The 26,582-nt window shown below is 45.8% G+C and overlaps 1 protein-coding gene across 1 annotated transcript in view; it reads left to right on the plus strand.

Moving 5' to 3' along the window:
• The window catches only part of PRKCE (protein kinase C epsilon), a 915,268-nt gene that overhangs the window by 477,228 nt on the left and 411,458 nt on the right, over window positions 1-26,582 (plus strand). The window contains exon 3 of the mRNA XM_030195809.1: window positions 22,264-22,423. Coding sequence (XP_030051669.1) covers window positions 22,264-22,423 — 160 coding nt within the window. The remainder of the gene's footprint in view (window positions 1-22,263; window positions 22,424-26,582) is intronic.

Genomic DNA, 26,582 nt, shown 5'->3' on the forward strand with positions numbered 1-26,582 from the left:
ACAGACAAGACATTACGGGCAAGGGAATTACAGGTAAAGAGGAACAGGGGAGGAGGAGGGCAAATGAGTAACGGTTAGGGGCCAAAGGCAGTAGTGAAAAGGTGAGCTATCAAAATAGATTTAAAAACAGGTAGAGATGGAGCTAGACGTATGGGCTCGGGAAGGCGGTTCCAGGCCTAAGGTGCAGCAAGATAAAAGGAGCGAAGTCTGGAGTTAGCAGTGGAGGAGAAGGGGGACGACAAGAGAGACTTGCTCAGAGAGCGGAGTTCACGGGGAGGAATACTGACTTGATAGCAGACCCCACAGCAGCTGCTTGTGCTCTGACCCTCATTTTAAGAACTTTTTTTAAATATCTCTAGACTGTTAGGGTAATCTTGGATACTTTTAAAGTATATTTGCATGGCTAGATCATCGTGTTTTTTTGGCAGGAAAATAAAAGCTTGACAGAAAGTCTCAGAGGAAAATGGAAATAGAAGGAATGAAGCTGCAGAAAATACATAAATTATGCTCTTCTACTGGGGTTTTGACTTTGTCGACCGTTGCTTGCGCAGTATGTCAAGAATCGGAGTTTCAGTGGTAAATATCTAGATTTTCAAAGCCCTAACAAATCAGAAGAAATGCTGGCTAGACTTTTAGGGAGTAATAAAGCTTTTTTCCATGTGTAAAGCCTGTTTCACATGAAGGAAAGGAATTTTAAAAGTATGTGCATGGCAAGCATTCGCCTGCTTTTACGTAATCTCTGTGTAAGTCAGGGCTATGCAGTTCCAGTCCTTGAGTGCCCCAGGCAGGTCAGGTTTTCAGGATATCCATAATGAATATATATATATATGATACTAAATGAGTTATCGTACCCAAACTGTGCATACAATTTATATCTTACTTCTAATGCCAGTCAGAAAATCACAAATCTCATTAAACTTTTATAATATTTTCCTCTTTACTGAAATATTTTATGCAATAAACACTTTCTTGTGGAAATATTTCCTGTTTTTACTGCATAGACACAACTCAACCTACATATGTATGTTATAACATCATACTTACTAAACACCAAGCATACCACCATTCATACTTCAGTGGAGCTAATTTCCACCACTCTTTTTCACTCAAAATACAAATGCAATACAAAAACCCAGTGGCGTTCCTGGCCTGAATGGCACCCGGGGCGGAGCGCCGATGCGCCCCCCCCCCCCGGGTGCAGCGCCCCCCCCCCCCCCCGCTAGATGACACCTCCCCCCCTGGCGAAATGACACCCCCGGGTGCACGCCGCTGTGTGGGAGGGGGGTGCCGCGGCGTGCGCCTGCTCCTCTGAGTTTGCGAACGAACGAAGTTTAGCGAACTCGGAGGAGCAGGCGCATGCCGTGGCACCCCCCCCCCCCCAGCGGCATGCACCCGGGGCGGACCGCCCCCCCTTGGTACGCCACTGCAAAAACCCATCATTGCATTTGTATTTTGAGTGAAAAAGAGTGGTGGAAATTAGCTCCACTGAAGTATGTATGGTGGTATGCTTGGTGTTTAGTAAGTATGATGTTATAACATACATATGTAGGTTGAGTTGTGTCTATGCAGTAAAAACAGGAAATATTTCCACAAGAAAGTGTTTATTGCATAAAATATTTCAGTAAGGAGGAAAATATTATAAAAGTTTAATGAAATTTGTGATTTTCTGACTGGCATTAGAAGTAAGATAATGAATATATATGATAAATTTGCGTACAATGGAGGTAGTGCATGCAAATTTATCTCATGTATCTACTGCTTATTTCTAGGATAAGCCGTGTAATAGCTGTTTTACTCATTTGAGATCTTGCCAGGTATTTGTGTCCTGGATTGGTCACTGTTGGAAACAGGATGTTGGGCTTTGTGGACCTTCGGTATGTCCCAATAGGGCAGTGCTTATTTTCTTATGTTTATATTCTACTACTACTACTTAACATTTCTAGAGCGCTACTAGGGTTACGCAGCCCTGTACAAAATAACAAAGAAGGACGGTTCCTGCTCAGAAGAGCTTACAATCTAAAGGACGAAATGTCAAGTTGGGGTAGTCTAGATTTCCTGAGTAGAGGTGTAGTGATTAGGTGCCGAAGGCGACATTGAAGAGGTGGGCTTTGAGCAATGATTTGAAGATGGGCAGGGAGGGGGCCTGGCGTATGGGCTCGGGGAGTTTGTTCCACGCATGGGGTGAAGCGAGGCAGAAAGGGCGGAGCCTGGAGTTGGCGGTGGTGGAGAAGGGCACTGAAAGGAGGGATTTGTCTTATATATTCAGTGTAGATATCCTGAAAACCTGACCTACCTGTGGCATTTGAGGACTGGAGTTGACTGTCCCTGACGTAGGTAGTCCTAAGAGCAAAGGGTCTGATAGTTAAAAAGATTTCTCCAGATAGCAACATGTGATACCCTGATAAGTCTCACTGACCAAGGCTAGTCAGCAAGTTTCAGAACTGAAAATGACCACATCCTGCCCTAGGGATATCAGAATAGGGCTAGGACAGTCTGGGGTGAAGCTTGGGTAAAGCTAGGAGTTATCTGAAGAAGATCAATATTTAGCATCTGTATCCAGATAACATAGGGCAGCATTGAATATAGAAACATAGAAAATGATGGCAGATAAAGGCCATATGACCCATCCGGTCTGCCCATCCATATCATCTCCTTCTTCCCCCTAAAAGATCCCACATGCCTGTCCCATGCTTTCTTGAATTCAGATATAGTCCTTGTCTCCACCACCTCCAATAGGAGGTTGTTCCACACATTTACTTCCTTTTAAAGAAGTATTTTCTTAGATTTCTTTTGAGTCTCTCCTCCTTCAACTTCATCTTAAGCCCTCTTGTTCCAAAGCCTCCTTTCAGTTGAAAGAGACCAGCCTCTTGTGCATTTATGCTATGGATATTTTTAAATGTCTCAATCATATCTGCCCTCTCTCGTGTCTTTCTTCCACAGTGTATATATTGAGACCTAAGAGTCTGTCTCTATATGTTTTATGATGATCACTGACCATTGTAGTGGTGGAAGTATGTTGGGCAATTGGTCTGACAATGTTAGGAGAGTCTTCTATTGTTTCCATTCCACTGCTTTGGTATCGTTCATACTGAGGTTCAGTTGGCTGCACAGGTCCACATATAGCAAACCTCGGAGGTTCTCTCTATCTCCACCTGCTGTTATTTTTATTTTGTTCCATTTGTACCCCGCGCTTTCCCACTCATGGCAGGCTCAATGCGGCTTACATGGGGCAATGGAGGGTTAAGTGATTTGCCCAGAGTCACAAGGAGCTGCCTGTGCCTGAAGTGGGAATCGAACTCAGTTCCTCAGGACCAAAGTCCACCACCCTAACCACTAGGCCACTCCTCCACTATAGTGACACAACCCACAAGTCTCTGGATTGATCTGTTGGGACTAATGGAAAGAAAATTATCAGGTAAGAATTAATTTTTCCTTAATAATGGTCTGTGGACTTTTCCTTTAGGAAGCCATCCAAACCTTTTCTAAACCCCACTAAGCTAACTGCTTTTACTACATTCTTTGGCAACGAATTCCAGAGTTTAATTACACGTTGAGTGAAGAAAAAGTTTCTCTGATTCATTTTAAATATACTACTTTGTAGTTTCATTGTATTTTTGGAAAGCGTAAACAAGCGATTCATGTCTACCCATTCCACTCAACTCATTATTTTATAGACCTCTATCATATCTCCCCATAGCCGTCTTTTCTCCAAGCTGAAGAGCCCGAGCCATTTTAGCCTTTCCTCCTAGGGAAGTCGTTCCATCCCCCTTCTCTGTACCTTTTCTGATTCCACTATATCTTTTTAAAGATGCGGCGACCAGAATTGAACACAGTATTCGAGTTGTGGTCGCACCATGGAGCGATACAAAGGCATTATAACGTCCTCATTTTGTGTTCCATTCCTTTCCTAATAGGTGAGATTGCGAGATGTAGTGATGCAGAGGAATTATACTATTCTTTGCCTTATTTTCTATCCCTTTCCTAATAATTCCTAACATTTTGTTTGTTTTTTTGTGGCCACTGCTGCACACTGAGCAGATTTCAACATGAGATGGTTTACAGATCTTATCTGTTCCCTTCTCCACTACTGCCAACTCCAGACTTTGCGCCGTCTGTCTCGCTGCACCCTACGCCTGGAATAAACTTCCTGAGCCCCTACGTCTTGCCCCATCCTTGGCCACCTTTAAATCTAGACTGAAAGCCCACCTCTTTAAGATTGCTTTTGACTCGTAACCACTTGTAACCACTCGCCTCCACCTACCCTCCTCTCTTCCTTCCCGTTCACATTAATTGATTTGATTTGCTTACTTTATTTATTTTTTGTTTATTAGATTGTAAGCTCTTTGAGCAGGTACTGTCTTTCTTCTATGTTTGTGCAGCGCTGCGTATGCCTTGTAGCGCTATAGAAATGCTAAATAGTAGTAGTAGTAGTAGATCTACTTCTCAGAATTTCTTGGACAGTCCTTGACGCAGTCTGCTTCATGTGTAGCTCTCTGGTTGCTCTGAAAGTTAATATGCATGGCCAGGGGTGGACTAACAATGATCTGGGCCCCTCAGGCATGGGCCCCTAACCACCTACCAAAAATGATTAAACTAGATGGAATCAAGGGGAGACTTGGCCTCGGGGGCAATGCCCTAATGTTCCAGTGGTCAGTTTGCCCCTGTGCATAGTTCATGTATAACTAAACTTGAATAACCCTGTAGTGATGTACAAATACTAATAAAAATTACACGAATATCAGGTTCAGTTTTAAAAGAGAAAAACATCCAAAAAGTGGCATAAAATCTGCATTTGGACGCTTTTCCTCACAAGAACGTCCAAATCAGCATTTTTGAAACCTGTTTTTAGACATTTTTCTCTGAAGTCCGCCAGAAGTACATCCAAATCTCAAGAGGGAGTGCCAGGCGCGTGTTCAGGGCGGAACTAAGACTTAGACATTTTTCAGCCATAATGGAACAAAACAAAACCGTCCAGAACTACTACTACTACTTATCATTTCTAAAGCGCTATTAGACGTACGCAGCGCTGTACACTTGAACATGAAGAGACCGTCCCTGCTTGACAGAGCTTACAATCTAATTAGGACAGACAAACAGGACAACCAAGAGATAAGGGAATATTAAAGTGAGGATGATAAAATAAGGGTTCTGAACAAGTGAATAAAGGTTAGGAGTTAAAAGCAGCATCAAAAAGGTGGGCTTTTAGCTTAGATTTGAAGACGGCCAGAGATGGAGCTTGACGTACCGGCTCAGGAAGTCTATTCTAGGCATATGGTGCAGCAAGATAAAAGGAACGGAGTCTGGAGTTAGCAGTGGAGGAGAAGGGTGCAGATAAGAGAGATTTACCCAGTGAACATTTTGAGCTAGACCTGTTTTTATTATGAATAAGGCACAAAAAGGTGCCCTAAATAACCAGATGACTACTGGAGGAAATCAGGAATGACCTCCCCTTACTCCCCCAGTAGTCACTAACCCCCTCCCACCCCCAAAAAATGTGATTAAAAAAACATTACTTACCAACCTCTATGCCAGCCTTAGAGTATTCTAGTGGTGGGTGCAGTGCACTGTAGACAGGTGAACCCAGAGCCATACCTCCTCCTACCTGTTACACTTGTGGAGGAAACTGTGAACACTCGAAAACTCACCAGAAACTCACTTTACCCACATATAGTTGCCCCCTTCACCTGTAAGGGCTGTGGTAGTGGTTTACTGTTGGGGGTAGTGGGTTTTGGATGGGTTTGGGGGGCTCAGCAGACAAGGTAAGGGAGCAATGGTGAGATGTGTACCTGGGAGCATAAGTCCACTGCAGTGCCCCCTAGGGTGCCCTATTGCTGTCCTGGGATGACAGGGGACCAGTCTACTAGAAATGCTGGCTCCTCCTACATCCTAATGGCTTGATTTTGTGCGTTTTGCACTTGGACGTTTTATTTTTAATGGACCAAAAAAAAACAAAATGTCCAAATCACAAAACGTTGATCGGAGCAGTATTTTCGAAAACAAAAGATAGACGTTTTTCTTTTTTGAAAATGACCTTCTTTCCTATTCGGATTTTGGACGTTTTTGCAAAACGTCCAAAGTCGGACTTAGATGTCATATCGAAAATGCCCCTCCACATTTCTAGGAGGAAATTTTTCTTCCTCCAGTCTTGTGTAGCTTTGCAAAAGGTCTGGATACATGCAAATCTTTCCTTCTAGAAACTTATTACTAGAATATTTATCTTCATTTGTACAGTGCTTTTCAGACACACACAAGTCCTGCTCCTTGGAACTAGTGAAAATATACACACTATAATGTATACAATCAGAAGCAAATAAGGGGTTTAAGTTAAACAATGAAGCCATGATTGGAAGAACCGAACCAGAAGGATGGTAGACGGGGTTAACTGATGGGAAAACATCAACTGAGCAAAGCCACAAGAGATGAGGCTTTGTAAGAGTTTATGTAAGAAAGACCAGGTGGCTGAGTAGGAGGTTTGAGTAATACTGTATTGAGAGAATCCAGCTTGATTTCTAAATTAATTGAAATTTAAAATTGGCTTAATACCATCCTCTGCAAATCTAAGCAATTTACAATAGATGAGGGAACAGAGAATATAATGTGAAAGCTCAAAAGTGAGTTAAGAGATGGGTTTTCACTGAGAACTGTGAACATTTTGATTGAGTTGGCCAGCGATAGAAGAATTTTGGTTTTAGGCCATGTACCAAGCTATATAACAAAACCTGAACAAGAGGAAGGTCGGTGAGAGATAGGGGGAATGATTATAAGTGGGGAAGAGATCAGCCCCTAAAATGCATTGCCTTGATTCCCTTTTTCATTGCAAATTAAACATTTCCACAACACTTGTTAACCCTCAAAGCAAACCACAAGGGACTTTCCTTAAAAATACAGGTGAGACTTCCCCCACTAAGACCAGAAATGCATCCATCATCTCAACCAGTTTAATCCAAGAATGGGTTTGATAATAAAAAATGCAAGTGGCAGATGAAATTTAATGTGGACAAATGCAAGGTGATGCACACTGGAAAGAATAATCTGAATCATATTTACCTGATGCTAGGGTCCACCTTGGGGGTCAGCTCTCAAGAAAAGATCTAGGTGTCGTTGTAGATAATATGCTGAAATCTTCTGCTCAGTGTGCGTCGGTGGCCAAAAAAGCAAACAGGATGCTAGGAATTATTAGGAAACGGATGGTGAATAAGACCGAAAATACTATAATGCCTTTGAATCGCTCCATGGTGCGTCCGCACCTTGAGTATTGCATTCAGTTCTGGTCGCTGTATCTCCAAAAAGATATAGTGGAATTAGAAAAGGTTCAAAGAAGAGTGACCAAAATGATAAAGGGGATGGAACTCCTCTCATATGAGGAAAGAGGTTAGGGCTCTTCAGCTTGGCAAAGAAACAGATGAGGGGAGATATGATTGAGGTTTACACAATCTTGAGTGGTGTAGAACAAGTAGAAATAAATCAATTTTTTACTTGTTCCAAAAGTAAAAGACTGGGGGACACTAAGTCCATAGTCTGCTATTGAGTCAGACATGGGAAGCAACTGCTTGTCCTGGGATTTGTAGCATGGAATGTTGCTACTCTGAGATTCTGCATGGAATCTTGTTACTCTTTAGGATTCCAGAATCTTGCTATTCTTTGGGGTTCTACATGGAATGTTGCTACTCTTTGAGATTCTGCATGGAATCTTGTCACTCTTTAGGATTCCAGAATCTTGCTTTTCTTTGGGGTTGTACATGGAATGTTGCTACTCTGAGATTCTGCATGGAATCTTGTTACTCTTTAGGATTCCAGAATCTTGCTATTCTTTGGGGTTCTACATGGAATGTTGCTACTCTTTGAGATTCTGCATGGAATCTTGTCACTCTTTAGGATTCCAGAATCTTGCTTTTCTTTGGGGTTGTACATGGAATGTTGCTACTCTGAGATTCTGCATGGAATCTTGTTGTTCTTTAGGATTCCAGAATCTTGCTATTCTTTGGGGTTCTACATGGAATGTTGCTTCTCTTTGAGATTCTGCATGGAATCTTGTCACTCTTTAGGATTCCAGAATCTTGCTATTCTTTGGGGTTCTACATTGAATGTTGCCACGATTTGAGTTTCTGCCAGGTACTTGTGACCTGTCTTGGCCACTGTTTGGAAAACAGGATACTGGGCTAGATGGACCATTGTTCTGACCCAGTATGGCTACTCTTATGTTCTTAGTATCTGGGATAATAGTCTGAAAACAGTAAAAAGATGTCAGAAATAGCGCGGGTGGAACAAGTTGCTTTGCGAACATGAAACCTCATAAAGAAAATCTGCCGGAGAACATTTTAGAAAGGATGTCCAACTTAAAATATGGATATCCAAGTGGACATCCGTTTCTTATGTATTTTTGGAATAGGATCTGGTGACATACAGGGCCCCTTTTACCAAGCTGTGGCAAAAGGGGGCCTGTGCTGGCTTCGGCGCATGTTTTTCACGTGCGCTGAGGCTCCCTTTTACCGCAGCGGGTAAAAGGAAGTCTCTCTTTCCTGCAGGAAATGGCTGTGCAGCAAGTAAAGCACTTGCCACGTGGCCCTTACGCCCAGTGGCGTAGCAATGGGGGGGCAGGAGGGGCGGTCCGCCCCGGGTGTCAGCTCGGGGGGGGGTGCTCCCTGCCAGCTCCCCCCCCTCGGCGCATCGACACCCCCCGACCAGCTCCCGCACCCTACCTTTAAAAAGAATATCGGAATCCGAGGCGCAGCGCCTCGCGCCTGCCCTGCACGTAAAAGAAATGTGGACCGTCGGGCCTTCCCTCGCTCTATCTGTCCCGCCCTCCGCTGATGCAACTTCCTATTTCCGCAAGGGCGGGACAGACAGAGCGAGAGAAGGCCTGACGGTCCACATTTCTTTTACGTGCAGGGCAGGCGCGAGGGGCTGCGCCTCGCCTCGGATTCCGAAATTCTTTTTAAAGGTAGGGTACGGGAGCTGGTCGGCGGGGAGGGGGTGTCGATGCGCCGAGGGGGGGGATGTCATCGTGCTGCACCCGGGGGGGGGGGTGCAACGGCGAACCGCCCCGCCCCGGGTGGCAGCCCCTCCTGCTACGCCACTGATTGTGCCTACGCTAGTGCAAGGCCACTTTTCAGTGCACCTTAGTAAAAGGACACCTTAATGTCCTTACCTCTATGTCATAAAAAAAAAATCATTGAGCTGTGTGACTAAAATGTGATATTAAAAACAATGTTTTCCACTTCGTAACTCCCATGCATTCTGTGCGAGTCTGAATGCTTCAAGCGAGTTAATTCTCTTCACATAAACTGTTCTGGAGCATGAAGATCCTTGAGTCACTGGATATGTGGGAGACGGTATATTTTTGTGTCAGAGAGTTGACTTTAAAATGGAAAAGTGGGCAGTTAAATCTCAAGTACTTAACTTAAGCAAGAAATTAATTTGACTGAGCGTTTCAGTTTTACAGGACAAAGTGAATGCATTTGGCTTAGACTGCATAAAGGAGAATAAAGTCAGCCAGTAAGCCCACAAGAGCTGAAAGCATTAAATAGCTGCTGATGGCATGATAACAAGGTTTGAATGATCAAAACCAGCTGTTAGCTGGCATCGTTTCATACTCGGTTAGACTGAAAGATTAAAGTTCTATTCTAGGTCAAAATTCTTCTAATTGCCTAACAGCTATCTGCATGTGGGTTTTCAGGTGAAGGTAAAAAAAAAAGCAAAAACATTATGTATATACATAGTAACATAGTAGATGACGGCAGAAAAAGACCTGCACGGTCCATCCAGTCTGTCCAATAAGATAAAATCATATGTGCTACTTTTTGTGTATACCTTACCTTGATTTGTATCTGTCATTTTCAGGGCACAGACCTTAGAAGTCTGCCCAGCACTAGCCCCGCCTCCCAACCACCAACCCTTCCTTCACTGGAGTAAAGTTCTCTTGGGACTCCATACTTCGTGGTTTGTTTTGCCAAGGTTTCAATGGTTCTGTTATTATGTATATATTGCCAGCTCTGCTGGCCAGTGGGGACACAACAGCAAGCATTGTTCAGAGCCCCTGGGAAGAAGGATATCCCAGCTATTGACGAACAGAACACCAGAATGCATGCATACTGATTTCCAGAGGAAGCCCTGGTCTGCTGCTTCTGGCTGAGGATTGTTACTTCAGTTACCAGGGGTGCAGCCAGACCTCGAGGTAGGAGGGGGCCAGAGCCCAAGGTGAGGGGGACATTTTGGTTGCCACCCTGCTGCTGCTGCCGCCCCCCTCAACCCCATAACGTTGCCATGTACGTTTTGGCTGGCAGGGGTCCTCAACCCCTGCCAGCTGAAGCACCGCTGCTGCAAATACCTTGGCTTTCGGGGGTCCACAACCCCCACCAGCTGGAGACTCCATCCAGCGCGGCTGCATCGCTTGCCCTGAGAAAGAGCAGGGCAGGCAATTTGACGGCACCGCTGCAGACCAGCACTGGACGAAGTCTCCAGCTGGCGGGGTTTGGGGACCCTAGCCAGCCAACCAGGGGCCCAGAGCAAATTGGAGGGGGGCCAAGCCCCCGTGGCCCCACCTAGCTACACCACTGTCAGTTACAAAGCTAGATCAACGGAGAAAAGATTAAAAAGAAGAGTATTTTGTTTGGAGCCTACAGGCAATCAGTGAACCTAGACTTCCTGTATTGCCTGTTTCAACTGAGCAACTGGGCATGCCCAAGGATTTTTTTTGTTCCTAAGGAACGTAACCCAAGTTTTAACAGTCTTTTCTCATATTTATTTAACTTTTTTTAAAAATCCTGCACTATCATTCTAGGCAGGTTGAAATCTTTACATCAGTGAGATTAACAATGGCATTCTTTTTACATTTGTTTCTAGCATTCCTTTACCATTCATGTCTTGTTTGTTAATTTGTTGTATAAAGCAAATATAAATAAATAAAATTCTATAGCTACCAACAGGTATTTATGATCTGTTCTGCCGTTTAAGAAAGCTATTCTTCCGTAAACATGCTAATTAAAAAAAAACCAACACAATATTGTCATCATTTTCATAGACTTACCAACCTTATCCTGTTTGGCAAAGTAAGATTATTAGGGAAAAATGCAGTCCTCCATATTCAGGGCAGCCTGATCGGGCCCTTTTGACAGGGGGCTAACTTGTCAAGGGTTATATTGTGGGCAGGCCAGTTTGAGAGTGGTTCTTATAAAAAAAAACAGCACCACGGGCCTTTAAAAATTGGAACACAGTTCTTTAATGAATGAGCCTTGACAAAAAGACCCGACACGGGCCGTGTTTCGGTGACTAGCGCCTGCGTCAGGGGTCACAGTGATGACGTGGAAAACTTGGGGAATAACTCGAATATATTCCTCTACAATATATTATTCCTTACCCCACGTCTCATATAGTAAAAGCTACAAAGCAACAAGGCGCTTTCACTTTCTGGTGCTATTTTTTGGTTTGGACTTTAGTTTGGACTTCCTTCCCTCTCTTTTGTTATATCCAAGTCGAGAGTGGTTCTTATGTCAGGGGTATTATGTCGGGAGCTTTTTTATTGGAGCTTTTTTTGTCGGGGGCAATTTTGTCAGGGCTATTTTGACCGGGTACCCTCACTTAGATGTAGTGCTGATAAATTATCAAGCATGTACGTATGTACTTATATGTTGAAAGCATTTATAGTCCGCTCATCCAGCATTCTACGCAGATAACAAAATGATATAACGAACATACATAATCCTTCACAGATAATACAACAAAGCTGAAATAAAAAGCAAGTAGCTAGCACCCTACCCTTTCATCTTAGTCCTCACTTCACAATCACTTAACAACCATCTCCTCCTCCACAACCCAAAGACAAAATCATGCTGAAAAGCTCTGTAAACCACAAATCTATATGATACAATGCGAAAAAAACAAAACAAAACCCCAGAGGAATAAGTAGTGAATTTGGAAATGAGAAGATGAGCAGCTTCTCCGCCTGTAATTTCGGGGGGGGGGGGGGGGGGGGGAAGAAAGATAAATTGGCAAGGGTTAAGAGAATGAGGGGTCCTTTTACTAAGGTGCAGTGAAAAATGGGCTGCGTTAGTGTAGGTGCATGTTATGGACGCGCACAGATCCATTTTTCACCGCACCTGTAAAAAAGGCCTTCCTAAAAGTTTTGCTGAAAATGGACGTGCAGCAAAATAAAAATTGGCGCGCGTCCATTTTGGGTCTGAGACCTTACCGCCAGCCACTGACTAACCATGCGGTAATTGCCTCCGCCCGTCAAGTCGGAGTTACCGCCTGATTTTCACCCCGCGCCAGAAAAGAAAATATATTTTCTAGTGCACGCAGCAGACGCACGTCAAAAATGAAATTACCGCTCGGGCCATGCGGTAGCTGAGTGGTAACTCCAAATTAACGCGCGTTGGGCATGCGTAGGCGCCTACGTGGCTTAGTAAAAGGACCTCCGCATGAGGAGTGAAGCAAGGGAGGTGGATGAGGCCTAGTAGGGAGCTAAAGAGTAATCTTATGAACTTTAGCATGGAAGAGGTCAGGAGGGGAGATCAGGAAAAGAGGGCAGTGTGAGGGTGCGGGTGAGTATGGTGAAGAGACGATGGGAGTAGGAGGCAAAGGTGTATATGAGATGAACATTGCAACTTCTTTGCAAGTGCATCAGCAGATTGAAATGATAGGGATTTGGCCACAGCCACTCTTCTGAGCGGGCCCAGGAATGTAGGATATCAGCTTTGCAGGGAAACCAGGGTTGGGATTGGGTCTGCCTTACAGGATGGAGAGAGATGGAGTGTGAGTGTCTAAAACAGAGGAAATAAATCTGTAAGATTTTTTTTTAAAAAGCTGCCTTATCAACACATTGACACGATTGAAGGGGGGGCAGACTCAAGGAAAAACGTCAGGAAGTATTTTTTCACGGAGAGAGTGGTGGATACTTGGAATGCCCTCCCGCGGGAGGTGGTGGAGATGAAAACGGTAACAGAATTCAAAAATGCATGGGATAAACATAAAGGAATCCTGTTCGGAAGGAATGGACCCTCAGAAGCTTAGCGGAGATTGGGTGGCAGAGCCGGTGGTGGGAGGCGGGGCTAGTGCTGCGCAGACTTCTACGGTCTGTGCCCTGAAATGGCAGATACAAATCAAAGTCAGGTATACACAAGAAGTAGCACATATGAGTTTATCTTGGACTGGATGGGACCGTACAGGTCTTTCTCTGCCGTCATCTACTGTGTTACTATGATTGGATGAGTTCTGTTTTGCTACTGTGAAAAAGAAAACACAGCGTACTCGAAGCATGTAATAGTCTACACCTGCAATAGCTGTACATCACAAAATACTCCAATATAGAAAGTTGGAGGCAGATTAAGCTCAACGGAATTTCCTCTCACTATCTCACAGCATGAGAAGTTGTAATGCTTCCTATAAATATTCATTTTTAAGCTGAGAAACTTTTCCAATTTCCTGATCACTCAGGCGGTAATGCAATGTTGACATAATAAAATGAAACACTAAGAAGATGACTTACTGAATGCTGGTATGGGCTAATGCCCTTAATGCGTATAATTTATGCATAAAATGGGGCCTGTGGTAAATAAAACGTGTTAAACGGCATTAGCACATGTAATTAATTAATGACCCTCCAAGTTGCCTATTTACTAAACTATTGCAAGTGTTTAGGGAGAATTCTATAAGACAGTGACTAGAACAGTACTTCTCAACACAGTCTTCGGGGTACGCCCAACCGGTCAGGTTTTTTAGGGTATCCGCAATTCATATGTATGAGATAGATTTGCATATCAAGAAGGCAGTGCATGCAAATCTATCTCATACATATGAATTGAGTGGAGGAGTAGCCTAGTGGTTAGAGCACCGGTCTTGCAATCCAGAGGTGGCCGGTTCAAATCCCCACTGCTGCTCCTTGTGATCTTGGGCAAGTCACTTAATCCTCCATTGCCTCAGGTACAAACTTAGATTGTGAGCCCTCCTGGGACAAAGAAATATCCAGAGTACCTGAATGTAACTCACTTTGAGCTACTACTGAAAAAGGTGTGAGCAAAATCTAAACAAATAAATATCTCATGCATATTCACTGTGGATAACTTGAAGACCCAACTGGCGGGGTGTACTCCAAGGACTGGGTTGAGAATGATTGTTCTAGGAGTAGGCATCTGGAGGGTCGCAGTAAGTGCATACTTTCCCTTTTAGACTAACAGTGTAAGCGGACATATACGCACTTAACATTTAGGAAGGATTCTATAAATGGCACCTAAAAAATCAGCGCCACAAAAACAGCTATTCTATAAGCCGCGGTTAAAGTTAGGCGCAATTTATAGAATACTGCTTAGCAGGAGTCACGAGTACATTCGAGCACTGCCATTTGCACCAGTGAAAATGTGGTGCAAATGCCCATGCCTAAATTTACATGAGGTGCCCCAGTTACGCACAAAACTCGAAACCACGCCTACGCTTCACCATGAAATGCCCATCACCCACCCATTTCCACACGCCCTCTTTAGGAGTGTGTGTAAACTTTAGGCACAGATCCCGTGCCTAAATTTGCATGCATAAATACCAATTAAATCTAATTAATGCCACTAAGTTGAGCCAATTATTGACACTAATTGGCTCGTTATTCACTTAAACTTCATGCATAAATTAGGCGCATGTCCAAATTTGCACACGCAACTTTTATAGAATTACGGGGTTAGTGTGAGCGCTTGCACCAGCCATAGAGCTGGTATAAACCTAGCACGTAAATGCAGCAGGGACAGGCACAGTATTCTGTACATTACCCATATAGATGGGAGCCCGGTCTATGTTTCACCCATGCTCTGCCCCTTTATACGCCTGTCTTGCAAATACACGCTGTGTAAGTTTAGCAGATGTTTGCAGAATAGCACTTAGGCAGCATGCAAGCTGATACACACGCAAATACTACTGCTCTGAACATTTATGCACGTAGCACCAGGGGCGTAGGCAGACCTCGGCGGGAGGGGGGTCGGAGCCCATGGTGGTGGGGGCACTGTTTAGCCACCTCCTCCCGCCGCCAACCCCCCTCCTGACACTTTGGACCCCCCACACCCGCCACCGCAACTGCAACCCCCCCCCCCCCCCCCCCGCTGCCACCGCCCGCCCCCTGCCCCGCCGCCACATCAGGTACCTTGTTTCCTGCTCCTTCCCGCCTCCAAGGGGTGCCTGGTGCCGTGGTCTGTCTCTCACCTTCTCCAGTGTTCCGGGACCGGTTCCCAATAAGAGCAGGAGAGTGACAGACTCCGGGGTCCGGTGCTGGGCCCCCCTTGGAGGCCGGGCTCGGGGGAATTTTGCCCCACCCCCACTCTCTCTCTTAGGAGCCCTGCTGCAAAGCTTTGAATACCAACAAAAGTATCCTAAATTTGACCTGCCATATAACCAGTATGCAATGCAATGTAATAAGTTGGGGAGAAGGATATGCAGATATTAGCAAACTACTGCTTAAGTGAAAGTATAAATACAAGTATACGATCCCCTTGTAATAGCGCTGGTAACAAAAATAGTTTAAAAATATGAATGAACCAGGGTTCAATTAGAACTCAGCTCTAACCTCTAATTAAAGGGTATGGCTAAAGAGCTTGATATGCTTGTTTAACATAAAATAAACTAAATAATAATTTTTGTGTGAAGGAGAAATTCTCAGAGGCTGGACTCATCCAGGCGGACCGTCCGCATAATGCAGGCTGTTCCTAATGGGTGGATGGGTTTCTCTATCATGTAATCTCTCCATTATCTAGTTTATTTTATGTTAAACAAGCATATGAAGCTCTCTATCCATACCCTTTAATTAGAGGTTAGAGCTGAGTTCTAATTGAACCCTGGTTCATTCATATCATTAAGTGAAAGTATGGCATTTACTCATGTATTTGCACACGCATGCATGTATATGTCATTATTCTAAACAGTCCCACATGTCATCAGCATGCAAACATTAGCACCCGCTCTGTGCAATTATCCCCTTTGTGCTCGTGAGTTATTGCGCAAATAGATGTTGACAGAGCCTTGCTGGTAGTTATACAGCAAGATTGTTCACTAATCCTTGTGGTATTTGTCAGCATAGATGTGAAACAGGTGGACACAACAATAGACAGAAGTGCGCATGGATGCTTTGTTCCTATATGAAGTTGCTGTATTTATTTATTTATTTTATTACATTTGTACCCTGCGCTTTCCCACAAACAGCAGGTTTCATTGCGGCTTACATAGTAAATAGAATTACAGAGTATTATATGGAGAATAAAATAACTGATGTAGACATAGTAAAGGTAAGGTTTAAGAGTATGTGAATAAACATGGAATGGTAAACAAGGCAAGATAGACGAAGGAAAGAGAATTGGGAGGGGTATGGTGTAGGGAAGAAGGAGGCGAGAGGACTAGGGACAAGTATAAGGAGTTGGGAGACATGGCTTAGAGTATAGTCATCTTCGGAGCAGGAATTTAGTGGGTGGGATGTAGTGTTAAGTTAGGATGTTAGGGTAGGCTTGCACAAGGACAATGGACACTTTTTTAGTTGGGGGGGGGGGGGGGGCAAACAAACCAATTTCTGGCCACACTTCCAAGCTCTCTATTAGCTGATGCTGTGTTAGGGTAAATGAGCCATAGCCCCAGTGGTCCAGCCCACTGCACTGCCTGAGTTCCTGCCGCAGTGTCCTACGGGTACAATTGCTGTGTACGCTGAAGGCCTGATTTAGGGGTCCTTTTACAAAGGCGCGCTGAAAAATAATGGCTTGCGGTAGTGTAGGCGCGGGTTTTGGGCGCGCAGATCCGTTTTTCAGCGCGCCTGCTAAAAATGGCTCTTTTTTTGGGGGGGGGGGGGAGAAAATGGACATGCAGCAAAATCGAAATTGCCGCGCGTCCATTATGGGTCTGAGACCTTACCGCCAGCCATAGACCTAGCGGTAAAGAATTTGGGTGGCCACTTGGCGCACGTCCGCTACTCATGACAGAAAATAAAAAAATATCTTTTTGGACGTGCACCAAAATTGAAATTACCGCAAGGGCCACGCGGTAACCGGGTGGTAACTCCAATTTGGCGCGCATTGGGCACCTACTCGGCTTAGTAAAAGGGGCCCTTAGTGAAGAGACTTTCCTCCTATTCTGTGTTAAGGAAAATGGAAAACTTGTAGAGCAATTTTCAAAGTATGTAGATGCCTAATTTTGTTTCTTTTGAAAATTAGGACTGCACTTCTAAATTTAGGAACCTAAAACATACAAGGAAAGGAAATTAAGCACTCACTGCTATTATCCAGTGCTAGGTGCCTAGTGTATGTGTAAAATAATAATATTATTATTTATTGCATTTGTATCCCACATTATCCCACCTATTTGCAGGCTCAATGTGGCTTACATAGTTTTGTTATGACATTGTCATTACAGAATATCAAATACAGTTAGTAGTGTGCAGAGATTAAGTAGGGAAGAAAGAGGAAGTGATTGGCGGGTGATTGTAGAAGTGGGTTTTCGTAGCTGGTTGGGCTGGGAAAGTGGATCAGTGAAGCTATTGGTTCTCGTTGTAGGCCTTGTTGAAGAAGTATGTCTTCAGAGATTTGCGAAAGTTATTTGCTTCTATTCTTCTGTATTCTATTCTCCACCAATTAAATATAAGGTACTATGATAAGAATAAGAATACGCCTGGCCCCCTCCCTGCCCATCTTCAAAGCCTTGCTCAAAGCCCACCTCTTCAATGTCGCCTTCGGCACCTAACCACTACACCTCTATTCAGGAAATCTTGACTGCCCCAACTTGAAATTTCGTCCTTTAGATTGTAAGCTCCTTCGAGCAGGGACAGTCCTTCTTTGTTAAACTGTACAGCGCTGCGTAACCCTAGTAGCACTGTAGAAATGTTAAGTAGTATTAAGAAAAGGGGGAACTAAATACAATATTTGTTGAATTACATTAACCTGCACTGTAAGGTTTAAGGACATGTGCTCAGAACATAAAGATCATGTATTTAACTTTAAAATGTTTATTTACAATACAGGTAATGTAATAATAATAATGTTACAAGAGAGAGGCAGTTTTCAGAGATCTTTCACAAGAGAAATATGCTTTTCAAGATTAAAAAGTCTGAATTATAAATTAGGCTGAATTAATAGTAACTCATTTTGATGGAGGCTGCTGGTTGGAGTGAGGAAGAAGATCCTTGCTGGAAAAGAAGACTTTTTGTTGCAGAGTTGTTGCTGGAGCCTGGAGAAAGTCTTATCTGGGATGTGTGTGTGAAGTCTAGCAAGGCTCAGTGAAGGTCCAGATCAGGAAGCGGATGAAGAGTGCAGGGCCAAAGCGCAACTGTTGCCAGGTACTCGGCCCCGAAACCCGCCCAAAAAGTTCACACCCCCACCCCCGCCATCATCAACCCCGCCCCCGCCGTCTTCGACTCCGCCTCCTCCGTCACCGGCCCCTCCCAAAACGTCACTAGCTCCACCCAAAATGTCACTAGCCCCGCCCAAACCAGCCCAAAAAAACGCACAAAAACCACCGAAAAAACCCCAAAACCAGCCCCAAAAACCGCGACCCGCGGCGGGCAAAAATTTCCTGCAGCGGGTCGCGGAAAACCGCCCAATGGGCAACCTTGAGCGCAAGAGAGAAGAGAAGAAAGAAAAGCATTTTCCAGGCTTTTTATAATCTCTTGTTGGACCATAGGCTGAAGTCAGGAGGGGTGTACTCGATCCAATGAAAACTCAGGGATAGTTGAAAACTGGTTTAATCTAGTTTTGAGATGGAGCATGGTAACTGGTCACATGTTTTAAGGACATCATAAGACTTTCTGTCTGGACATCTGCTGGTCCATTGTCTGAGAGTAAGTGGGCTTCTTTTGTCAGATTAGATAGGTAGAAGGGCTTTTCAGTCTCGGAGTTATTGTCTTAGAATAGGTGGAGTTTCACTGTCTTTGGTTAACTCCAGTCTCTGTGATTGCTGTCCATCTTCAGATTTTTGTTCTTTGGAGATGTGTTGATGGACTTAGGTATCCACCGAGCTAGTTTTAGTTACATGGGAGGGTGATGGTCGGAGCAATTTTTCTGATACTGTTCCAATAAGTCTTTGCAGCTGTATATTTTTTATATATATACATTTGTGTCTGATCCAGCAAAATCAATAAATCTGACAAACACATATCATGCTATATATTCAGCTACAGTGAAGCCTGTGAATAGGAAGCTCAAAATTAGGTATGTCAGATCTACTTTTTGGCCTAACACCTCAGGTGGTCCCTTTTTCAAAGCAGCAGTAGGGTTACTGCATGTGTAGCATTTGCCAAATTGACACTACTGCCCAGTTAGCACGCCCACCTGGCAGTAATTTCAAAGCTGGCGAGCGCTGTTTCCCGCGGCAGAAAATATTTTTCTATCATGGGGTGGGGGGAGGTCGTTCTTGGCGGCAGGGGCGTAGCTACGTGGGGCCACGGGGGCCTGGCCCCCGCCAACTCTTTCGACCCCCCCCCTCCCGCCACCGCTAACCCTCCCCTGCCATCAGGTACCTCTGCTGGCGGGGGTCCCCCAACCCCCACCAGCCGAGGTCCTCTTCAGCTGGTCTCCAGGCCGGCGTGTTGCTGCAGCTGATGTGGAAGCCTAGCATTTGTTTCTGTGTGAATCGTGCAGGACGTCAGGACGACTCACACAGAAGAAACAGAATCCTAGGCTTCCACATCAGCTGCAGCAACGCGCCGGCCCAGAGACCGGCTGAGGAGAACGGCTGGTGGGGGTTGGGGACCCCCCGCCAGCACAGGTTCCCAACGCCGATGGCAGGGGACTCGGGGGAGGGTTGGCGGTGGTGGGAAGGGGGGGGGTCGAAAGGGGAGGGGTGGCGGAGGGGTCCGTGGCGCCTGGGGGGGGCTAAAATGTGCCCCTCCACCTCAGGCTCTGGCCCCCTCCTGCCGAAGTCTGGCTACGCCCCTGCCTGGCGGTAATTGGCAGCATGGCCACACTGACATTCGCTGCATGAGTACCGTGCGTGTAACACGTGAGCCTTTACTGCTAGGTCAATGGGTAGCAGTAAGGGCTCAAAATGTAAATAGCCATGGGCTACTTTTAATTTTAGCACATAGCCATTTACTTCCCCCCATTAAAAAGGAGCCTTTTTTCCCAGCCACGGTAAAAAATGGCCCAGTGTGCGCCAAAAATAAGCGTGCACACTACCGCAGGCCACTTTTTACTGCGGCTTAGTAAAAGGACCCCTTAGGTTTGGCTGAAATTTTGTCAAACTTTGGGTACCTGTAACATAGCTGTTTAGGTCAGGAGCGTATTGTTCTTTGAATCAGGCCTAAACAGCTTCACTGCGGGTCCTTGAAGTGTAAATCCCTACAGGCAATTTGTTTTTCATTAATTTATTGTTTACATTCATAGATCTTGTACTAATGGTAAACCAGTGCAGTAAAAAAAAAATCCAGATGTTTTCTAATGAGACATTGGAACAGAAAGTAAAAAAAAAAAAAAAAACATAATCTATAATACTTTTATTGAACCCACCCAGTAGGGGGCAATTCAACAACTGGGCTCCACGTTTTAACTGTCCCGATGGTACGCAATAAATGTCAGTTCTGTAGCAGCAGCTGTGTGCACAGATTCCGTTACAGTTGTGTGCATATAATTAGTATTCTGTAAGTTACACAAGCATGTGGGAGACAAGCCACTGTTGTGCTCACGCATCGCCCATGTCTGTGTCCCCTTGCGGTTATACGTAATGGACCAAATTCTATATATGATGCTGAAAAAAGCAAGCTTAGCGCTGTTCTATACTTTGCCTAAAGTTAGGCGCGGTTTACGAAATACGTATCGCGCCCATTCCTGTGACTACATTTAGTCGCGGCCATTTACACCAAATAGAACCTGGTGTAAAAGCATACGACTAATTTAGGCGCGGAACGGGTATGTTGTAGGAACGCCCCTCCCATGGCCACTTTGAGAGCTGCACAGTCCGATTTATGCGTATTGCCTTATAGAATTCGCTTAGTGAGCTATGCATGTAAATTACAATTAGTGCCGATAATTGCTTCTTAACTTCCAATTATCAGCGCTGATTGGCTTCTTACCTAATTAAGTTCCATGCACAATTCAGCTATGCGTGCTGATTTGTGTGCAGAACTCTAGTCACAATATATCAGGGGCGTAGCTAGACCTCGACGGGAGGGGGGGCAGAGCCCAAAGTGGGGGGGGGGCACATTTTGGGCCACCTCCCTGCTGCTGCCCTCCCGCCGCCACCTCTGCCTCCCACTGCTTCTGCCTCTCTCCCTGCCGCTGCTACTCCTCTACCTCTGCTGCTGGAAGGTACAGCCTCTGCTTCCCCGCCGCCGCTGCTGCTCCCCCCTCTGCCACTGCTGAAAAGTACCTTGGCTAGCGGGGGTCCCCAACCCCCACCAGTTGAAGCGTTTGTTCTGCACTGGTCTTATATTGCTGGCGCACTGCTCTGCTTTCAGCGCCATGCATGCTCATTTTAATGAAACTGAGCATGTGCGAGCATGCCCAGTTTCATTAAAGTGAGCGTCACGGCGCTGGAAAACAGGACAGGGCACCAGCAATGTAAGACCAGCGCGGGACAGACCCCTGCCAGCCAAACTGGGGGTCCCGGAGCCAGTTTGAGGTGGCCCATGCCCCCCCCCCCCATAGCTACGCCACTGGCAGTTATACAATTGCCTGTCACATGCAAATTTCCCTCATGCATGTTCACAGTCCTGAAAACCTACTGCCTAAGTGCAGTGCCGTAGCGAGGGCTAATGGCACCCGGGGTGGGTCGCCGCTGCGCACCCCCCCGGGTGCAGCACGGCGTGACCCCCCCTCTGCGGCGCACCCCCCTGGAGCGCAACCCCCCCCCCCCCCCGGACCTCATTGTTACCTGCGGGAGGGCCGATCCGCCCCGAGTGCACGTCACGCGGAGCTGCGTCGGCCCCGCTGGTTCCCTGCTCTCTCTGCCCCGGAACAGGAAGTAACCTGTTCCGGGGCAGAGGGAGCAGGGAACCAGCGGGGCCGGCACCCCCCCAGGCGCGTGCACCCGGGGCGGACCGCCCCTCCCGCCCCCTTCCTACGCCACTGCCTAAGTGTCTCGCATGTGCCTCCAGAAATGCTCTAAGGTCACAGTTTCCTATCGTTTATGAATTTACAGATGGAAAGGAAGAGAACTGAAGGACCCTGCTTTACAAATAAACTCCTTAAGCTCTCTTTGTTGTATCAGATGGCTTTTTTTTATTGTTGTCCTTAGAAGAACCTGGCACTTGATCTTCTTGCAAAGCAATGTGTATTTTGAGCTTCTTTCCTGCTGACCACCTGTTCTCCTTTTATTTGAAAGCACCCAAAGAAAATGAAGAGCGAGTATTCAGGGAACGAATGCGTCCAAGGAAGCGGCAAGGTGCCGTACGGCGCAGAGTCCATCAAGTTAACGGGCACAAGTTCATGGCCACCTATCTTAGGCAACCGACTTACTGTTCGCATTGCCGAGATTTTATATGGTAAGGTACAGAATACTTTTCTTTAATTTCTAACTCGAAAATTTCTGATGTAAGTGTGAGCGCTTATTTGCCATTTAACGAGAGCTTTCTAAAGTCTTCTCTGTCTGTGTCATATCTCCCCTGACCCTCCTTCCCTCCAGGCTTCAGGTCTCTTCTCATACCTGGGGAATAATAAATAGATTTAAAAAACACTTAATCAGGTATGCTGCCCTGTGGTGGGGGAGGGGGTGAAGGAATTTTTATCTGTTGCTTAACTGTGACACCTAGTGGCCAGAGGCAGATTTGGAATCCATATTAGCAGGGACGTAGCCAGACAGCAGATTTTGGGTGGGCCTAGTCAATAAGTGGATGGGCACCAAGTGTTCTCCATTCCCCCCCCCCCCCCCCTCCCAATGCGATGAAGCCAGTATCGGCAGCTTAGGAAGCTTAGACTGCTGAAGTGGAAAGCAGTGTTTTCAGCACCATCAGGGGGAGGTCTTCAGCTGGCGGAGCTTGGGATCCCCACTAGCTAGCACTAGATTTGTGCTGCTGTTGGGTGGGCCTGAGCCCTAAGTGGATGGGCCCCGGCCCACCCAGGCCCACCTGTGGCTACGCCACTGCATATTAGTCTGGTTCTGGAGAGATCTGTTGGCAAAGATTTTCGCTGCACTAGCTAGCTCAGTTTGGTGAGGTGTATTAAACTAGATGAAAATTCCCAGGTACTTTGGAATGAAGGCTACAGCCCATGTAGCAACCCCCAAAAAACGCTCAAGAATGGCACAAGTGTGCTTTATTAATGACCTTGCATGGGCCGTGTTTCGGCGTGAAACAACGCCTGCCTCAGGGGTCAATTCAGCAAAAAAACACTAATCGCATGAACTGTTGCTCAAAATAGAATGATCTGTGTTTTCAACAATCCGCTTTGGGATCGAAAATTCAGAGGCTTGATGCGGCGCAAACCATCATGAAAACAGTTTGCTCTGCATCAAGTCTCTGAATTTTTGACCCCAGAGCGAATTGTTAAAAATGCGGATCACTATATTTTGAGCGGCAGTTCATGTGACTAGTGTTGATTTGCTGAATTGACCCCTGTGGCAGGTGTTGTTTCATGCCGAAACACGGCCCGTGTCTTGTCATTAATAAAGCACCCTTATGCCATTCTTGAGAGCCCTTTCTGTTTCTTTTTGGGGTTGCTGGTGTTGTGTACTTTGACCTTCTCCATTGTATGCTGCTATACCCCATGTAGTCCAGTTCCAATTGAGTTGGAAGAGGAAACCCCCTCGGCTATGGGAAGAGACTTGAAGGCTCGAGAAAGGAGGGACAGGGCAGATATGATACATTTACATCCTTGAAAGATATTATTATACAAACAAATCTTTTTCAAAGGTGTGGAAGCAGTAGATCTAGAGTGCATGAATTGAGGTTGCAGGGTGGTAGACTTTCAAAATGAGGATGGCAGATGCCTGGTTGTCGCATCTCAAAAAAGATATAGTGGAATTATTTATTTATTTATTTATTTATTTATTTATCTATTTGTTGCATTTGAATCCCACATTTTCCCACCTTTTGGGAGGCTCAATGTGGCTTACAATGTTCCGTTATGGCATTCGCCATTCCAGAGTGAAGAGTTACAGTTGGAGTCACATAGAGGTAGATGCACTAAATGTTTTTCATCGTTAAATGAGCCCTCAGGGAAGAATTTCCTATCCTTTCCATGCACTTAAGCCTATTTTCCGACGACAGTAGCAGCTAACGAAAACGGAATGGAGATGAGCAATTAGTGTGAAAACCCCATTGAAACGACATGCACTAACCTTTTCCGATTGCCTTTACGCAGGAAAAAGGCAGGAAAACTAACGAGAGGTCTGGACCTCTCGTTAGGACAGCTCCGTGGCAGGAAAAAGTGTTAAGTGAAAAAATAAACAAACTTTGAGCCAATCCCAGCGCATTAGCAGAGCTAAAAGCGCTGTGATTGGTCCAAAGGACCTCAGAAAACACATAAAAAAAAAAAAATAAAAAAGGATCGGGAGGGGGCAAGGGCGCTCATCAGGAGCGTCCTGTACGGACGGCCTTGCCCCCCCCCCCCCGCTGCTCCCCACTTTCCGCCGCTCCCCCCCCCCCCGAAAAAGCAAACTTCTAGAAGCCCCTGCCCCCCTCCCTTCCTCACTACTCTGTCACCTCAGCTCCGCCTCCCGACATCCTCCGTCCGCGCCCCGCCCCCTTTTGGGGTCGTCGCCGCCATTCCCCTCCTCCATCGGGCCCCCCTTCCTCTTACCGGGCCCGTGCAGCGCCTCTCTCCTCTGTCCGAAGGCGCTGCACGGGCAAGAAGAACGCTGAATCAGCTGATGCCTGCCTTCGCCTAGCTTCGATAGAGCGTCTTTCTCCTCCTGGGCCCGCCCCTGTCTGACGTCAGTAACCTACGTAGGTTACTGACGTCAGACAGGGGCGGGCCCAGGAGGAGAAAGACGCCCATCGCGAAGGCAGGCATCAGCTGATTCAGCGTTCTTCTTGCCCGTGCAGCGCCTTCGGACAGAGGAGAGAGGCGCTGCACGGGCCCGGTAAGAGGAAGGGGGGCCCGATGGAGGAGGGGAATGGCGGCGACGACCCCAAAAGGGGGCGGGGCGCGGACGGAGGATGTCGGGAGGCGGAGCTGAGGTGACAGAGTAGTGAGGAAGGGAGGGGGGCAGGGGCTTCTAGAAGTTTGCTTTTTCGGGGTGGGGGGAGCGGCGGAAAGTGGGGAGGGGGCAGGGGCTGCTAGAATTTTGCTTTTTCGGGGTGGGGGGAGCGGCGGAAAGGGGAGCAGCAGGGGGGGGGGCAAGGCCGTCTGTACAGGACGCTCCTGATGAGCGCCCTTGCCCCCTCCCGACCCTTTTTTTTTATTTTTGTTTTTATTTGGGAGCCATGTGCTTGCGATTTGACTGTGTTTTGACTGTTTGTGGCATGCGCAGAGCAGCTAACATAACGCTTGGCTGCTCTGCGCATGATTTGGGGGCCGATTAACGATGTGTATTGTGATTCTTTGATACATTGTACGTTTCACTACCGATCTCAGCATGTGTGACTTTTTTTTTTGGTGCATGTTTCGTTATTTTAAAATCGTTAGGGACTTTAACGATTTAGATTTTTTTACGTTTGGTTGCTGCATCTGCCTCATAGAGGTTAGGATAATAGGCATCGATAGAAATCAGTTAGAATAGAAGGTAAAGTGGTAATGTGTTACAGTTACAATTATTGATCGATGTTGTGGTATGCCTTATTGAAGAGATATGTCTTCAGAGATTTGCAAAAGTTAGTTAGTTCGTAAATTGTTTTTAAGTTACGTGGTAAGGCATTCCACAACTGCGTGCCCGTGTTTGAAAAGTTGGACGCATGAGTTAGTCTATATTTCAGTCCTTTAAAGCTGGGGAAGTGTAGATTAAGGAATGTGTGAGCTGATCTTTTAGCATTCCTGGGTGGTAAGTCAACAAGGTCTGACATGTAGGCCGGGGCATCTCCGTGAGTGATTTTATGAACTAATATGCAGATCTTGAACGTGATATGTGATACGTTCTTTAAGTGGCAGCCAGTGCAAATTATGGTTGCCACATCTCAAAAAAGATATAGTGGAATTAGAAAAGGTGCAGAGAAGGGCGACGAAAATGATAAAGGGGATGGGATGACTTCCTTATGAGGAAAGGCAAAAGCGGCTAGGGCTCTTCAGCTTGGAGAAAAGGCGGCTGAGGGGAGATATGATAGAGGTCTATAAAATAATGAGTGGAGTGGAACAGGTGGATGTGAAGCGTCTTTTCACGCTTTCCTTAAATACTAGGACTAGGGGGCATGCGATGAATCTACAATGTAGTAAATTTAAAATGAATCGGAGAAACGTTTTCTTCACTCAACGTGTAATTAAACTCTGGAATTTGTTGCCAGAGAATGTGGTAAAGGCGGTTAGCTTAGTGGAGTTTAAAAAAGGTTTGGACGGCTTCCTAAAGGAAAAGTCCATAGACCGTTATTAAATGGACTTTGGGAAAATCCACTATTTCTGGGATAAGCAGTATAAAATGTGTTGTACATTTTTGGGATCTTGCCGGGTATTTGTGACCTGGATTGGCCACTGTTGGAAACAGGATGCTGGGCTCGATGAACCTTTGGTCTTTCCCATATGGCAATACTTATGTACTTATGAGCTAAAAACACC

This window comes from Microcaecilia unicolor, chromosome 3 (genome assembly GCF_901765095.1).
Source record: "Microcaecilia unicolor chromosome 3, aMicUni1.1, whole genome shotgun sequence".
Classification (NCBI taxonomy): Eukaryota; Metazoa; Chordata; class Amphibia; order Gymnophiona; family Siphonopidae; genus Microcaecilia; species Microcaecilia unicolor.